A 19422-nucleotide genomic window follows, 5' to 3' on the forward strand; every position below is an offset into this window, starting at 1 on the left:
TTAAATGCAGTATTCATTTGGATATTGAAATTTTAAGATATCTTAGAAGCATTCCACTCTGCTTCTCATAGTTCAGAAAAGAAAACATTTTAGGGTAAAAGATAAACATAATTGTATTTTTTTATTTATTTTTACCAAATTAAAACTTGAGAGGTTGAATCAGCTGGAGAAATTCATTATTGATTATATACTTTCTCTAACCACAGACACCAAAATCTATTTAATTTACATTTTGATATCTTCTAAACTTAACTAAGGAAGTATAATGGCAGTGTAGATGGTCAGCTGTGTGCTCTAAAGCGAAGAGATGAAAGACACTCTTTACCCTTGCTGCTTTAAAATGATAACAGGTCACTTTTAAACTTGGAATAACACATTCAAACTAGACTATAACATAATGAAAATTCTTCTCACAACATTATATGTGATAAAGATACCTGGCCTTTTTTCTCATAATAGAGCAAATAACTCTTTTACGACAAGATAATACTAGATAATTAATCAGAGGAAAAATGGGTTCAAAAAAGTTTTAAACAAAGCAATTAGATCAATTGAGTAATAAAAATAATTTACATGCTTGTAATGTGCCTCCATAGCTTAGTCAGCAGTGATAATATTTGGTTCAAAAGAACTAGGTTTGAATCTCATCTGTAACATGCTACATCTTTATTAGAGTATTTCAGTTGAATGTGGGTCTGGTCTCATACTGAGGTTGCAGAGTTTTTTCTCTCTAAACTCTGGTTTTTCTTTCTTCAGGCAAATCGGTCTGAAAAACAATATAATTAACTGACATAATGCACTGGTCATTTAGCCTTAGTTGCTTTGGCTGTAATATCACTTATGTTTATCACATTACAAAGGATATTGGTAGCAAAATGTTATCCACTTGGCTAACCAGACCAACTAAATTAAAAAATTAAAATAAACAAAACAAAAAAAAAACCATTAGATTTGGTTCAGAAAAGTTTATTTAGAAGTATCTCTATGACACTATGGAGAGTCATAGGAGTGTCTGATGACTCATTCAAATATAGCACATTTTATGTTTTAATAAGTTAGCTGACTTACATATCAAGCAATCTTATAATGTAATGTAAACAGTAATACAACTTCTGGAAATTCTCAATATCTCTTGGCAAACAGGCAAACTTCCAAAAGAATGGAAAAATCAGTTATTGTACCCATCCTGAAACCTGACAGAAATGCTGCAGAATGTCAAAGTTATAGACCTATCGCATTAACTAGCATACTTTGTAAAATTACTGAAAGAATCATGCACTCCAGGCTTATGCACTGGCTGACAAAAAATAAGAAAATTAACTACTACCAAACTGCCTATAGAACTCGTCATTCAACAACAGATCAATTATTCCACTTCTGCCAAACAATAATAGACTCATTTCAGGAAAAACCACAAAAAAGACATCATCATCATCTTCATCTTCCTTATACCCTCTTTTACCTTGTGGTGTCGAGGGTCCATTGATCATCGGACCTCACTCCGTTTACAGGATAAGGTGGTCAGCCTTATGCCCCGGTGTATCCTATGGCCTGTAGTGTTGAGTTCTCAAGGCCAGTTTGCCTGCTTTGCGGGATGAAAAACCCCAGAATAAACTGGGGGAAAAACCCTGCTGTCCACGCCCAAGACTGGCTAACTTGGCTATGGCTGAGGAAGATCCTTCAGCTCCTCACGTCACCAATGGGAATCGAACCTAGGACACCCCTTCCCCAGGCATATGGTTGCGAAGCGCATAGCCACTAGGCTAACCATGCGGCACCGAACAATCTGAAGGAATTATAATTTACAGTAACTCAAGATCAGCTATGGAGGCAATCAAAAATGGCAATACCAAGCTCACACAAGTACATCCATAAACTCTTAAATCATCTAAAGTGTTTAGGTAAAAGTTGTATTTTACAATGGATTCCTGCTCATGTAGGCATTGATTACAATGAAGCAGCTGATGAATTAGCAAAAGAGGCCAGAGAACTCAACCAAGAAACTCATATGATAACTCTTGCTGATGCCAATGCACTCGCAAAAGCTAAACTAATTCCACTGAAATCAGTGAATCAACATCAAATTCCCAAAATCAGTGATACAACATCAAATTCCCAAAATCAGTGCTGGTAGAAGGACCTCCACCACGATAGCAAGACTACGAACAAGACATTATAGAGGAATGAAGATTAATACAGATGATACGAGAACATATAGAAACTGCAACAACTGCTCCAATACAGAACTGACACCCACTCACATCTTTACCTGTCCAGCAATTACAGCAGCCTTGCAAGAAATAGATCCTAATCCTGAACAACAGCTCTATACAAACAAAATCATTGACATAGCCAAAGCAGTACAAGGAGCACACGTAAACATCTAAGACTCTTCGAAGGACAAGACAACAACAGTAATGCAATGCAGTTTTTTTTTTTTTTAATATGTCATGGAATTTAATTTATCATCATAATTAAATTCAGTTGTCTTTGTATGCACTATGAGAATAAAAATTATGTTAATAAGTCATTTTATAAAATTTTGAAGTTATTAAAACATTTAGTAACTTTGTTGGCAAGTCTTGCTAAACTTCAGTGATATCTTCGATGAATCTGCCAGATTTAAGATGAACACTAGTATTGTACCTCAGAGTTCAGTCCTTGGACCATTGTTGTTTAATCTTTATATGAATGTTATTGGGAGGGATCTGACAGGAGATCTTCTATTGTTTGCTGATGATGCAAAGATGTCTGGCTCTTATAGATGATTTGAATAGGCTAGCAATGTGGACAAATAAATATAGCTATCAGGAATTGAATTCAATTCCTGTCATCATAACTTCAAGATCTTGAAGTTATGATGACAGGAAGTTAAAATTCAAGATCATATAATCAAAATTGTAAATACATCTTGGAGGATATTGTAGCATTGAAACAAATATTGAGATGTAAGGATATGGAGATCTTTTTATAATGCATTGATAACTACACCTGGACTACTGTGCATGATTTGTACTCCTGGGTTCCAAGGAGATAGAGATGTGGTGAATAGGCTGCAAAGAAGAGTTACAAAGGTGATATTGGGATTATGGAGTGTACATTACAAGTATAGATTGAGAGTATGCAGACACTGATAGACAGAAAAAAGACAAGTGATATAGCAATCTATAAACTTTTGAGAGAGTATTATAAGATATCAAGTGGTTAAATTTTCCATTATATAGAAGATGGAGAGAGAACAAGGGAGCATCCATGGAAGTCTGTTGGCAGTTAAGAAAGGGGTGAGAGCTAGATTTTTCTCTCAAAGAACCATGAGTGACCAGGACAGTTTGCCTGTTGAAGTAGTGAATGCATCTAGTGTGGATAAGTTTAAGAGAAGGTGCAACAGCTGGTGTGGGTGATGTGTTACCTCCCTTGATGAATCCCTAATGCTCTTAAGGCCTGATAATAACAATAATGGTAATAATGTAATAGTGATGAAATAATGCATTGAGTTGAGAGGTTTCAAGTTCAATAACTACACTTTCTTTTGGGCAGCATATATTAAAAAATTATCATTATTTTACTTGAATAGAGTGAAACTATAATAAAACTTTTTTTCTTATATCTATTTATATATCAGAAAAATTTATTTTACACATTTCTTTTAAGGTTATACAGTGGTCAGCATTCATAGTGAAGAATTTATGGAGGCACAAACATATGTGTTGGAGTAATTACTTTACTTATAATTTAAGAAAATAACCCTCGAAAAGTTGACCTCTGTTGAGGTTATCATCAGGAAAACATACACATGAACAGAACACAAAATAAGCTACATTACACTACACAAAAGTAAAATAAATCTAAGTCTTTGTTAATCATTATTTACCTTAGCCTGACCTCCGCTAAAATAAACTTATAATAAAAAAATAATTAATAATAGATAAAATATATAAAAATATAAATTAACAAAATAAAATACTTTATATACATATCAGTATATTAACATACAGGAAAAAAAAACTAAATAAATAAAAATAAAGTTTTAATAGCAGAACTACATTAAACACATCTCTGAAGTCTTCTTATATCATGGTTTTCTTGTGTTGGGGTTCTGCCATCATGTTCATCATGCCACCATGCACTTCAGCCATCACAGAATCAACTGGAAAGGCACCAAGTTCCTACACTGTACCAAAACCTTGTTTGAAAGAAAGTTCATAGATGCTGACACATAATCCAAATCTTAACAAAAAATTTATGGATTAATGATTCCAAGAAAGAATATGTAGGACCAATCTGCAACTTAGACAGAACCCAGAACATGATAGCAGAACTCCATCACAAAAAAAAACGGTAATATAAGAGGACTTTAGCGATTTGTTTAATGTAGTTCCACTATTAAAACTTTCTTTTTATTTATTTAGTCCCCCCCCCCTGTATATTAGTATACTGTCTGACAACAGATGCTGGAACCTTGGCTGGCACAATGCCAAGATGAGTCAATTCATGTTGAAGGGGAGAAAGGAATAAGGCGATGTATGAATTCGTCACCGACATGCAAAATCACATACCTTATATATAAAATTTTCCAACCGTTGTACAAGCAAAATAGTTAACACTTTAAAAACTAGATTTTCATAAAAGAAAAACTAATTTTCTGATGTATAATAATAAACACTCGTCATTCATTACCCTATTATCAGAATGGATTCACCTTCTGCCATGCACAGAAGTGTCGAGGGGTCTCACATCTGTGGTTGGATAGTACTAATATGTATATATAAAAAAAAATTATTTTATTTTGTCAATTTATATTTTTGGGTATATTTTATCTATTATTAGTATTAATATTCAACAAATAGGGCTAGACAAACAAGACATAAGACTAATAACAAATCTGTATTGAAATCAGTCAGCTACCATTCAATTAGATAACATTACCACCATTGATATTAACATCAAAAGAGGAGTGAGACAAGGATGCGTACTCTCGCCACTCCTGTTCAACATATATGCAGAGGTAATCTTTAAAAAGGCATTGGAAGAATGTCCAGAGGGAATCACAATAAATTGAAAGATTGTTAACAACCTACGATATGCAGATGACACCGTGCTAATTACAGATAACATTATCGATCTCCAAAAACTCATTAACAGAGTATACATAGAAAGCCAAAGAATAGGAATAAATATAAACATCAACAAGACAGAGTACATGATCATCAGCAAACATCCAGCCTAATCAATGAAACTGACACTCAATGGGAAAAATATCGATCAAGTGTCAAGATATAAATATCTTGGTTGCTGACTTAATGAAAGGTGGAATCCTGAAATAGATATAAAGACAAGGATTGAAGTTGCATGGTAGTCATTCATGAAAATGAGAACACTATTCTGCAATAAAGACCTAAACATGGAAGTCAGATGCCGAATGCTGAAATGCTACATGTGGTCTATTCTGCTCTATGGAGTTGAAACATGGACATTGAAGGTGACAACCATCAAGAAAATTGAAGCCTTTGAGATGTGGCTATACAGAAGAATGCTGAAGATATCATGGACAGAAAAAATTACCAATGAAGATGTCTTAAAATCCATTGGCAAAGCTAAAGATCTTGTACAAATAATCAAAAAACGAAAAACATCATATCTTGGCCACATCATGAGAAAACAGCAAATACCAACTTCTACAAACTATTTTGGTAGGAAGAATTGATGGCAAAGGAACTAGAGGAAGAAAAAGAATATCATGGTTTGATAACATCAAGACGTGGAAAGGAAAGAGCAACGCACAATTGCTCAGATTAACACAAGAACGCAGTTTGTTCGCCAAGATGGTCGCTGACCTTCGATAGAAGATAGCACCATAAGAAGAAGGAGTATTAATATTATTTTTTTATTATAATTTTTTTTCCACAAGTGGTCAGGCTAGGATAAATGATTAACAAAGCATTTATATTTATCTTACTTTTGTGTAATGTAATGTTATTGCACCTTATGTTCTGTACATATGTATGTTTTCCTAATTACAATCTCGGTATGGTGGTCAAAACGTCAAGGGTCATTTTCTTAATTATAAGTAAAATAATTACTCCAACACTTGTTTGTGTCTCCATAAATTCTTCACTATGAATTACTTTACATGTTGTTTCACCCTATCCATAAAACGTAAAGGACATTAAGTTTAAACCAGTAGTTTGAAGCAAGTGCATGCATGCACAGAAATTCATTTGCAAATTTGAAACAATCGCAAACCACAAACTTTCTTGAAAGATCTCTATGTATACCCTCTTAAAATGTAAACTATAAATTCTTAAATCGTTTATATATGATAAAGTTGGAATATATTTTCAAAGTTTAGGTTTAGACCAGATTGTTAGCAACATTTACTAATCCAAACCTTGAAATATAATTCAGAATTACCATTAAACTATAAAAGATACTCATTAAAAAAGAAAGATAAGGAATCGTCTAAGACCTTTTCATTTCCTAAAGGGGATAGGTTGAATAACTCTTTCAGTTCTAATATTTGGAAGTTGGTAATAGACAATCTCTGCTTATTATCAGTAGCAGAGATCTTGACGACTGGTGATCTGTACACTTGCATGTGACAACATTATGCCTGACAATTGATGCTATCTCATGCTCTTAACACTCACTAGTATTATTGTGTGAAATAGTAATGAGTTCTTCAGGCAGTGCTTGAAAGTTGTTGGATTCCCCTACTAAAGACCACCTCACCCAGGAATCAGTTGTAAAATGATTGAGAAAAAGTGGTGACCAGAATTAAGGTGGGACTAGAATCAAACCTATAGTAGTTTTTCTTCTTCTAGTCTAATATTGTGAAACTGTGTGGAAAAGCTTATGTGTTCGTCACACATGTTGAATTGGATTTTAACAGTATTAATGCAAACACAGATTGATAAGAAAATAACTATTTATTAATTTAAAAGCTAATATTTCGCTGGTATTATATCCAGCATCTTTAGAGCACACAAACAAAGTTTGTTACAATAGTGAGACAACCACAATCCGGTGTAACAGTGGGACTAGTATAAGTAATTGCAGTGTGCAACGCAAGGCTAAAGTCCTAATTAGGCGCCATCTAAGTTAAAAAAAAAAAAAAAAAACAGTAGTCCAAAGTTTTGAAAAAGGAAAAAAAAATTAATTTGGTCTTAGGATGACTGTCTCCCAAATCTTTGGTAAATTTATACAGCCATACTTTTTGAGGTTTGGAGTATGTTTTAAGGCTTCTGTTCATTCCAGGAACAACCTCTCAGACTTGTAGAAGCTTCTGTGCAGTACTTCTAATTGATTCTGTGTGCAGGGGTATCCAAAGCATGGTCTGCCAGACCCGACTTGCTATAGCGAAAGTACCAGATATAATTTTTGTGTTCACTGAGGCGGATGTCCACAGTTCTTCCTGTCTTTCTGTAGTAAGCTCGATGACATGAACAGGGCACTTCATAGACTCCTGGATGTGATAAAGGAGTGAATCTGTCCTTAGGTGAACAGATGAGAGTTGCCAATTTCACATAAGGTTTAAATATGGTGTGTAGTTGGTGTTTGTTAAGCACCCTAGATATCTTTTCAGATGTGCCTTTAATGTATGGGATGGTGATAGTTTTGTTGTAGTCTTCTGCAGTAGATAGTGGGGGGGGGGGATTTTGGGGTAGCATTTAGTATTTTATCTATCTTATGGGGGTTAATAGCCATTGGTCAGGAAGGTGTGACGCAGGTGAGAAAGTTCATCAGTGAGAGCAACGTCATTGGAACAAATTGCTCTATAGGTTAGTGTTTTTAAGATATCATATTGTTGAGAAGGGTGATGGTGTGATTGTTTGTGTAAATATCTCCCTGTATGTGTGGGTTTTCTATAAACCAAGAATGATAAGGAACCTTCTGGAAGACGTGTGATCAGTGTGTCCAGGAAAGTCAGGCAGTCATTGGCTTCTAGTTCCATTGTAAAGTGGATTTTAGGATGTTGGCTATTTAGATGCACTAAAAATGTATTCGATGTGTCTGGGCCATGTTGCCAAATAGCCAACACATCATCAACATAGCGTAGCCAGAGACTAGGTTTGAGAGAGGCTGTGTTGATAGCTAACTTTTCCAGATGTTCTATGTAGAAGTTGGCTAGGGGGGGGGGGGGGAATCCCATAGCTGTCCCATCTAATTTTTGTATATTTTCCCTTTCCATGTAAATAACCTGCCTGTACTGTGAATTTAAATAGCTGAAATATATTAGGAGGAAATTGTGAATTTAGTAAGTTAAGTGTTTCAGTTAATGGTAATTCGTGAATAATGATGTGATATCAAAACTCACCATTAAGTCTGAACTATTTAAGGTGTGGTTTTCTAAAATACTTTTTCGGTGAGTAGAATTTTTAACAAAAGAGGGAGGATTGTTTGTACAAGTGCCTAGTAGTTTGGCTAAATGTTTAGCTAGTTTATATGTCGGACCTTTACACTCTATTATACTATCTACAATAAAGTGTAAAGGTGTACCTTGTTTGTGAATTTTTGGAGCTCCATAATATCCTGGGTGTTTTAACATGAAAGGGTTTGAGTTTGTTGACTGTTTCTTTTGGCCAGGAAATGACTTTGTTCAATAACTTGCACACCTTTATTCCTTTGTGAGTTGGTGGGATCTCGATCTATAATTTGATATGTTGACTGGTCTTGGAGAAGTGCGTGCATTTTGCTTTCATATTCTGTTGTATCCATCACTACGGTTGCGTTTCCTTTGTCTGATTTGGTTATGGTAACGTGGTTATTATTGCGTAGCTCTTTTAGAGCCATTATTTCTTTTTGTGGGATATTATTTTTGTGAGGTTTAGAATGGATTAGGATATTGGCCACATCTAACCGAATATTATTGGCTATTGCTGGAGACAGTTCGTATATCCCACATTCAACGGAAACCATTATTTCAGCTTTTGGAACTTCTTTAGGAGTAATGGCAAAATTGTGTCCCCGACTTATGCACTTGTGGCTTCTTTGGTTAAGGTTACCAATGATAAGTTCACCACGATGGCATCTTGATGTTATTGCTGCTGCTGCATAGCATTGCATTGGTGGAGGATTTCAAATTTCTTCTGGTGCCGGTTTTTAACTTTGGCAAATTCTTTGTTGGCTGTAGAGTCAGAGATGCTATCCAGGATATCCCATAGCTCCAGGTTCAAAATGTTAGATAGTATATCACGTAGTACACTGATGGAAGAATTTATTTTTGAAAGTTCTCGGCGAGTAGTGTATAACTGTTCCCATAATAGTGCTAAACTCGCCGAGAACTTTCAAAAATAAATTCTTCCATCAGTGTACTACGTGATATCTAACATTTTGAACCTGGAGCTATTAATAATGTATTATTATATACATAATAATACATTATTATGTATTATTATGTATTATGAACTATGGTATTTAATAGCTGTTTTGATCCTTGATACATTTGAACAAAAACTTATTTTCTAAAGTTGTTTCAAACTTGAGGTCTATAGAATTTTGCTAAGCACTGGCTGGCTTCACTCTTCAACTAATATTCAACCCCTTAATGTTAAACTTTGGTAGATGTAAGGATGATTGGTATTGGCAATCAATTCATTGCGAGTACCTTATAATTTCTTAACTAATTTTCTTATAATTTCTTGTCTAGTACAATATGAGTGTAAGGTTTCAAATTTGATAAGTGAAAATCTGAAAAACTCTGAAACTTTAGAAAATGGTAGAAAGTTGATATATTTATGATGTTAATTCATCCTAAATATATGATGTTAATTTCAGTTATTTATCTTAGGAAATTTTCAACTGTTTTAATTCAGAGAGGTACCTTAAAAAAGAGTGCATTTCTTGTGGCAGGATCTGCTTGGGCAAAGGTAAAATAAAGAGTCCAATACTAGAAATATTTATGAAGTTATAAAATAAGCATTTTCATTCACATGGTAATTTTATCTTGAAAATATATTTTTGTTGATTTGGGATTGTCTTGAATTTGATTGTAATTTTTCAAACATAAAATGTAATTCATTTCAATAAGCATGTTTATAGCATATTACATAAACAGAAATGCATTGTTTCAGATGAACCAGAAATGATCCTTCACTAATTTTAATTTCATAGATTTGATTATCCTGTTCACTTTAATCCTTATTGGTTCAACTAATTACTCACTCTGATGGTCAGACTATTCATTACAAGGGTATAGATTAGCACAGACCTAAACGGATTCCTCCAGGAATTCCAGTCAATTAATTCCAGTCCCCTTGAGGGCACATCTCCAGGTGGCAGATAGAGGAATATCTCAAATATGAGTTATAGGAGTGAAATGAAATACTTCTTATGTCAATAGCCAAGCAGTATCAGATACTGCTTGGCTGTAAACAGCATCAGTTTCTCATGTTAGGGGCAGCTTAATGAACTATTATTGTTGGTCAGATGAGTGTTGATGCACTAACTGTAAAAACAAACATGATTGAAATCTAGTGCAATATGAAAATACATAGAAAAAGTACAACATGCTGGCTCAGACATTGCCAGGATAAGCAAGGTGTGTGTATATCCAGGTGATATTCAATCCAGCTGAGCCATCAGGATTGAATCAACAAGTCAGATACCAAAAGAAGTACAATAAGAGTAAAACTATCAAGAGCCATGCTGTCAGTAGGAACATGGAATGTATGGGCTCCTGGAAAGCTAGACTTGCTTTGCAAGGAGATTGGGTGATACCAGTGTGACATCGTTGGATTTGGGGAGTTGGCCTGGACAGAGTCAGGGGAGATGAAAGGCAGAAAGGTCATCTGGTCTGGAAATAGCACAAAATACAAAGCAGGATTTGAATTTCTTCTGAGTAAAACAGGAAGAAAAGATTATTTGGATACAAACCAGTATACCTTGAAAGAATGAATGATAATGGCAAGATTTGCAGTAAGACCATTTAACCAATTCTAGCTACTTGGAAGTGATCTTTGAATCAGTACCACAGAAGATATACTGATTGTTGGAGGAGACTGGTATGCCAAGATTGGAACATACAATGAGGGATGGGAAAGAAAATCTAGCAAATATGGATATGGAGAAAGCAGTGAAAGAGGAGAAAGAATGTTTGAGTTTGCCTTGACACATGATATGGCAATTTGCAATATAAAATTCTAGCGAAAATATTGTAGAAAGTGGACATGGCTGTTACCGAGTAGAAATAGAATAGGTCAGTCATAGTTTAGTGATTGCCAACATCACTTTGAAACTCAGACAACAAGTGAAAACACAATTTCACAGCCAGAGAAATATAAGGGTGGATCACTGATTGTAGAAATCAAAATCACAGAAAAAGTGTATAGCAAAGTACTTGAGAAAGAACTGAAATCCATTACAGAAAAGGAACTGGAAGATGGAAACAACAAAATGGTGTCAGCAATTAACAGAGCTGTGGAAATAACAGTCACAAAGACAGAGAAGCCAAAGAAAGGGGTGTATCTCACAAAAGACATTAAAGCTAATTCAAGAAGAAAAAAAAAAAAGAGGCATTAAAGATTAGGAGAAATATTTCTAGAAAAATGGAAGAGCAGTATAGAGTGAAATGCCATCAAATAAAGAGGGCCATTAGAGAAGAGATAAAGTGGTTATAGTGCATAGATATCAATAAATACTGTGAATACAGAACAAGAAAAGTATATAAGATGAGCAGAAACAACAAAAAGAAATCAATCCAAAAACAGAGGATCATAAAAGATGAAAAAGATCAAACCATATGAATGAGATACTGTTCAGAGTTATGTAGGATACAGCAAGATGTTAAGGTCCAAAATAAGTTAATTCATGAATTGAAAAAAAATATCACCATCAAGCACATCATCAAATTCCTGACATTTACCCTCTAGGGATGAACAGGATATGATAGTACTACATGAAAAATTTACATCATTACTAACTTCCTATCTACAATTTTCCTTCAAATCAATCTGTTCCCTATTAAGGCTTCAACATTTTCATATCCTATATTTCTATCTTCTAATGCACTTATTACCGTAACAATCTGCCTATATCTTGGTCTTCCTCTGAGTCTTTTTCCAGCCAACCTGGCAGAGAACACTTGTTTTGCTAATCTTTCTTTGCCCATTCTGTTTAAGTGACCATACCACCTGAGATTAGCTCTGCTAACGCATTCCTGGATGCTGACAATGTCAAGTTCTTTCCTAATATCCTCATTTTTAATATGATATTGCCATTGATGCCATCTGTTCATGCCTGTAATCTTTCTCAGGACTCTCATATCTGTGGTCTCTAGTCTTTGGCCAAGTGTTTTACTTCTAACACAGCTCTCAGATCCATAAGTTAAAATTGGTTTAAACACTGTCTTGTATACAGCTAATTTAGTGTTTTGGCTAATTTCTTTCTTATTCCATATAAATTTATTCAGTTAACTTCCTACCATACCAGCTTTCTTTGTTCTGTTGTCTATTTCCATATTTAATTTACCATCTTCACTAAAAATCGTGCCTAAGTAGCTGAAATGTTTTACTTGTTTCTATAGGTTCTCCATTCACAATACAATTAATATTGTCAATGATTCTGCCTATTTTCATTGTCTTTGTCGTTATTGCTGAACTTCATACCATATCTATTACATCAGTTCTTCGATTTAGTTAGGGAATCTTGCACACTGTAGCAGATTTATTTAGAAGCTTATTTAGAATTCAGCTCTCTGCTTTATCATCTAGATAAAGCAGAGAGCTGAGATTAACATCACCAATTTTGATATCAGATTTAATACACCTTTCCTTCATAATGTGATCCATATAGATAATGAATAATAGAGGGGATAATGCACATCCTTGTCTCACACTAGATTTAACATTAAACCATCTTCCTGTACTTCCTTCAATTCTAACTGCTGACTTACAACTCAAATAAAGACTAAGTATTGCTTGATATAATGTCCCACTGACACCATATGACTGTAGCGTTTTGAATAGCTTCTCTCTTGGCACACCTTGTCATATGCTTTATCCAGATCTACAAAACTTAAATACAGATCTTTGTTATATTCCCATGATTTCTCAACTATTTGTCATAAAGTGAAGATCTGCTCCTGGCAGCCCCTGTTTGGCCTGAATCCAGCTTGTTCTTCACCAAGCTTTTCTTCCACAATCCTTCTCAACCGTTTTTTCAAGTATACTGGCATGAATCTTACCAGGAACACTCAGAGAAATACCTCTGTAATTCCCACATTCAATTTTATTTCCCTTTTTGTATAAGGGTACTATGAGAGCTCCACTCCAATCTGGAATTCATCCCTCTTTCCAGGCCCTCTATACTATGCAGTGCAGCCACTGTAAGTCTTTTATTCCTCCATACTTGAGCATTTCTTGTTGAATATCATCTACTCCAGTTGCCTTTCCACATTTCAGACTTTTGGTGGCTTTTTCTACTTCAAGTATGGATATGTTTTTTTATATTTTTTTATGTTGGGCCCATACACAGGAGGTTGGTTGGTCAACCTATAGCACCAGGTATTCCTGATTGCATGCCTGGTCAGTGTTTTTTTTTATCACTGTGCTGTCATCACTGCTAGTTTCATTTAGCAATTTTTCAAAGTAATTACTCCATACATCAAGGATATCTTTTTCTCCAGTTTTCATATCACCTTTATCATCTCTAATTCCTTTTACAGCACATGTTCTTCCATTTCTAAGCTTCTTCAACAACATCCTCTAGAATATTTTGCCACCTTCTTGATATTTATTTTCTATGTTCTTACTGAAGTTTTCCAATGACTTTTGTTTAGCTAGTTTTACAGTGTTTAGCTTTCTTGCTTTTGTCTCTGTATTCTCTAAGAGCACAAGCTTACTTATTTGCCAAGAACTTTTGATATGCTTTCTTCTTTTCCTTCACTGCCTGTTTAACTTCCTGTGTCCATCATGGAGTTCTGATTTTTCTATCCTTGCAGACAACCTCACCACATGCCTCTCTGGCTAAATCAATCAATGTTTTCTTCAGAGCTTGCTACTGTATCTCCAAGGTTCGATTCCTGTTCTCAAACTCTTTCATTTGTTCTTCAATAATGATTGTATATTTCAGTCTACAGTTCACATCTGAGAGCTGCTCAACTCTTATTAGTTTTAAAACTTTCTTACATGTTCTTTCTATCTAATAATAATGGCAAATATCTGTTGGATTTCTGCTCAGGACATGGACTGGTTATTACTAACACCATGTTCCAACATAAAAATGTGCACAAATTCACATGGAGAGAAGAGGCAAGGGATAAGAAAAGTCTCATTGACCATGTTATTGTTGATAGTGATGTTTTCTCCCAGGTGCAGGACACCAGAGTGTACAGAGGATTTGAAATTGAAAGTGATCACTATTTAGTCTTGAGCAGGATAAAATTGAATTTCATATTGAAAAGAATAACATGTAAGAAAGTTTTAAAGCGAATAAAAGTTGAGCAGCTCTCAGATGTGAACTGTAGACTAAAATACACAAAGATTATTGAAGAAAAAAATGAAAGAGTTTGAGAACAGGAATCAAACCGTGGAGATTCAGTGGCAAACTCTGCAGAAAACATTGATTGATTCTGCCAGAGAGGCATATGGTGATGTTGTCTGCAAGGAAAAAAAAATGAGAACTCCCTGGTGGATACAGGAAGTTAAAGAGGCAGTGAAGCAAAAGAAGAAAGCATATCAAAAGTTCCTGTCAAATAAGTCAGCTTGTGCTCTTAGAGAATACAGAGACAAATGCAAGAATGCTAAACACTGTGTAAAACTAGCTAAACAAAAGTCATGGGAGGACTTTGGCAGGAATATAGAAAATAAATATCAAGAAGGTGGCAAAATATTCTGGAGGTTGTTGAAGAAGCTTAGGAACGGAGGAAAGAGTGCTGTAAAAGGAGTTAGAGGTGACATGAAAACAGGAGAAAAAGATATCCTTGAGGTATGGAGTAATTACTTTGAAAAACTGCTAAATGAAACAAGCAGTGATGACAGCACAGTGGTAAAAAAACACTGACCAGGCATGCAGTCAGGAATACATATCCATACTTGAAGTAGAAAAAGCCAACAAAGGCTTGAAATGTGGAAAGGCAGCAGGAGTAGATGATATTCGACCAGAAATGCTGAAGTATGGTGGTATAAGAGTCGTACAGTGGCTGCACTGCATAGTTCAGAAAGCCTGGACAGAGGGACGAATTCCCGATGATTGGAGTAGAGCTCTCATATTATCCATATATAAAAAGGGAAATAAAACTGAATGGGAGAATTACAGAGGTATTTCCCTACTGAGTGTTCCTGGCAAGATCTATGCAAGTATACTTGAGAAATGGTTGAGAAGAATTGTGGAAGAAAAGCTTGGTGAAGAACAAGCTGGATTCAGGCCAAATAGAGGCTGTCAGGATCAGATCTTCACTTTACTACAGATAGTTGAGAAAGCATATGAATATAATAAAGATCTGTATTTAAGTTTTGTCGATTTGGAAAAGGCATATGACAAGGTGCCAAGAGAGAAGCTATTCAATACGCTGCAGTTATATGGTGTCAATGGGGCATTATATCAAGCAATACTTAGTCTTTATTTGAGTTGTAAGTCAGCAGTTAGAATTGAAGGAAGTACAGGAAGATGGTTTAATGTTAAATCTGGTGTGACACAAGGATGTGCATTATCCCCTCTGTTATTCATTATCTATATATATCATTATGAAGGAAAGTGGTATTAAACATGATATCAAAATTGGAGATGTTGTTAATGTCAGCTCTTTGCTTTATGCGGATGATGTTATACTTCTAAATAAATCTGCTACAAGTCTGCAAGATTCTCTAACTAAATTGAATAACTGTTGTAATAGATATGGTATGAAGGTCAGCATTAAAAAGACAAAGACAATGAAAATAGGTAGAATCATTCAAAATGTCAACTGTGTTGTGAATGGAGAACCTGTGGAACAAGTGAAACATTTCAGCTACTTAGGCACGATTTTTACTGAAGATGGTAAATTAAATATAGAAATAGACAACAGAAGCAGCAAAGCTGGTATGGTAGGAAGTCAAATGAATAAATTCATATCGAATAAGAGAGAAATTAGTCGGAACACTAAATTAGCTGTATACAAGACAGTTTTCAAACCAGTTTTCACTTATGGATCTGAGAGCTGGGTCAGAAGTAAAACACTTGACCAAAGACTAGAGACCGCAGATATGAGAGTCCTGAGAAAGATTATAGGCATGAACAGATGGCATCAATGGCAATATCATATTAAAAACGAGGATATTAGGAAAGAACTTGACATTGTCAACATCCAGGAATGCGTTACCAGAGCTAATCTCAGGTGGTATGGTCACTTAAACAAAATGGGCGAAGAAAGATTAGCAAAACAAGTGTTCTCTGCCAGGTTGGCAGCAAAACAACCAAGAGGAAGACCAAGATGTAGGTGGATTGATGCAGTACAAAGTGCCTTGGATGATAGAAATATAAGATCTGATAATGTTGGAGTCTTGACAAGTAACAGACTGATTTGGAGGAAAATTATAGATAGGAAGTTAGTAATGATGTAATTTTTTTTCGTGTAGTATTATCATATCCTGTACACCCCTTGATGGTACATCGCAGGAATTTGATGATGATGATGCCCTTGATGGTACATCGCAGGAATTTGATGATGATGATGATACATGTTCTTGTTTTCAATATGATATTCAATTTTATCCTGCTTATGACTAAATAGTGATCACTTCCAATTCAAATCCTCTGTACACTCTGGTGTCCTGCACCAGGGAGAAAACATCACTATCAACAATAACATAGTCAATGAGACTTTTCTTATTCCTTGCCTCTTCTCTCCATGTGAATTTGTGCATATTTGTATGTTGGAACATGGTGTTAGTAATAACCAGTCCATGCCCTGAGCAGAAATCCAACAGGTATTTTCCGTTATTATTAGCTTAGCTCTTTTCTCCAAATTTTCCTAAAATATTTTTGTATGTCTGACAGTCATTTCCTACTCTGCTATTTAGATCCCCAACAAGGACCAACTTTTCCTTTTTCATTGTGTCCGCTGCTTTTTCTGAAGCCTCAAAAATTCCTCCACTTCTACATTAGTTGAACCTTCTATGGGACCAAGGCACAAATAAGTCGCATTGTCTTCTGATATTTTCCCACATTACTCTACTTGAGACTGCCTACCATTCAAGAAGATTAGCTTCATGTTTAGTGTTGAATACTATGGCTATTCCATCTTTTCCTTGATTATCAATGCCTGAATATAACATTTTGTATTTATTTGCTCAGAAAGTTCTCACCAGTTTTTGCCTTTTTTTGTTTCAATTCTTTCTATTATATCAATCTGGTACTTATCCAATTCCTCAGCCAGCTCCATTTCTTTGCCATTCAGGCTTTTTATATTGATAGTACCGATCATTTAATATTGTGGTTTAACCACAATATTAAATGACACAATAAGGATACAATTTGGTCGACTAAATCCCAAGTTGTCAGCCCATCCTCGTTCATTCAGTATCCAGGTAGATACCTAACACGGTGCACCACGAGAAGGTGAGGATTGGACATTAGGTCAGAAGCCTTATCGGTTCTCCTCATTCCTTTAAAGGTTATGTGGAGGTCTCCTCTCAGTTATACACCAAGCACAGAGGTGTAAAAATAATCATAATTTAAAATTATGAATATTTTTACAAATTGTTTATGTTAGCACATTATTAGTTTTGGTTTCATAACAATCATTGTCGGCACTTGCGAAGTGCCCATTATTGATGTTATTTTGTCAAAATGAAATGTAAAGCAATTAAAAAATTTATGTTCTTACTGGATTTGGATAGTTGTTACTTTCAGAAATGTTATTCTAATTTAAAATTATCAAGTGTTGTGTTTTATAAAGGCATTATAATTACGCTAATGGAGATAACACGTCAGCCATTATACTTAACTTCTTGCTTGCCACTTTCATGGAATGTGCACTCACCAAGGCGTTTGATGCGTAATTGACAGTCGAGAGAAAAGAGAGCATTCAGTATTTAAATAATGGGGGAAACAAGACAAGCTAATGGAAGTTTAATAAGAATGCAGAAGGAGGAATTTTGTTCTTATGAAGTTTATTTAGTTATATGTGACATTCGGAGGAATATGAATTGAAGATTCTGAAAAAGAAATCGTAGAACTGTGAGCCTTTAAAGTGAAGTTAAGACTGTAAATAAGTATTGGTAAATAAAAGAAGATATTGCAATCTGTTAGCCTAGTTGCTTTGCAACCATATGCCTGGAGAAGGAGTGTCCCAGGTTCGATTACCGTCGAAGACGTGAGGAACTTGAGGATCTTCCTCAGGCATAGCCAAGTTATTCGGTCTTGGGCACGGCAGTAGGGTTTTTTCCGCCAGTTTATCTGCCATTTTTCATCCCGCAAGCAGGCAAACCGGCCCCATGAATATAGGCTTCTACAGCCAAAAATTAACCCCCCCCAGCAGCAGACTAGGCAACAGGGTGATACTGACAAGTAGTTGCATCTAAGTAACATGCGAACCCTGCATAGGAAGCGGGAATAATGCGTAGTGAAAGAAGATTGCAAGTGACATTCTAAAGGAATGTTCTAGGAACATTCCTTTAGATTGGAATGTTCCTAGAACATTGGAGTGTTTAGATTGGAAATGCTGATTGGAAAGTTTCATCTGTCTTAAGGATGCCGGATCTATTTGTTATTTCTACTGGAAAAGGCGACAGAATTAGCACAATTTAGATAAAGCAGTAGAAGAAACCTTTTTCACTTGTACAAAAATTAGCAGAATTGAACTGTAAGAGTACTTATACTTCAGTGAATTCAGAATATTTATACTTAAGAGACAAGATTAATAATGTGTGCTACATATGGGTTATAAGAAAGGATGCTATGGAAAAGAAGAAGAAAATTTTATATCTTCAGAAAAAGACCTTAAAGAAACTGACTATGAACATTTTGTTACTGTGTAAACAAGGTGTTTAGTCTGGTAGACGTGATTAAGTATATGTTAAACAAACCAGTAATAAAGTCAGAGAATGGCTGATCTCCAAAATGTAGGTTTATTTTAGAAGGTCTTGGATCCAGTATTTTGTAGTTATATAATTTTGTTTACAGTATATATATTGTTTTAGTTTTATTAAATGTGTATATTTTTTGTATTTGGTCTTGAGTCAGTGATTTTCCGGATTCTGAAAGAAACAAAAGTCATTGCACCAATCAGAATTGAACTCTTGTGCATTAATAAATACTCAGAATTAGAAATAATCATTATAGAGATAATATCAAAACAAATGGTGCAGCCAGTATAATTAATAATAAATTAAAGATACCAAGAAATTATATAGTTGGTTTAATCCATTATCCAAGTGTAAGCAAACAAAATTTGCACCTGAAGTATCTTTCAGGACTGGGGCAACTTGTGGCAAAGGTAGTATAACT

The 19422-nt window shown here is 35.0% G+C and overlaps 1 protein-coding gene across 1 annotated transcript in view; it reads left to right on the forward strand.

Annotated features, from left to right (window-relative positions):
- Positions 1–19422, forward strand: part of mIF2 (mitochondrial translation initiation factor 2) — a 342241-nt gene that overhangs the window by 163477 nt on the left and 159342 nt on the right. Inside the window, exon 11 of the mRNA XM_090395599.1 lies at positions 9788–9866. Within this exon, the coding sequence (XP_090251725.1) occupies positions 9788–9866 (79 nt within the window). The remainder of the gene's footprint in view (positions 1–9787; positions 9867–19422) is intronic.

Source organism: Typopeltis vanoorti, chromosome 7, assembly GCF_054136105.1.
Source record: "Typopeltis vanoorti isolate ZY-2024b chromosome 7, IOZ_Tvanoo_1.0, whole genome shotgun sequence".
Classification (NCBI taxonomy): domain Eukaryota; kingdom Metazoa; phylum Arthropoda; class Arachnida; order Uropygi; family Thelyphonidae; genus Typopeltis; species Typopeltis vanoorti.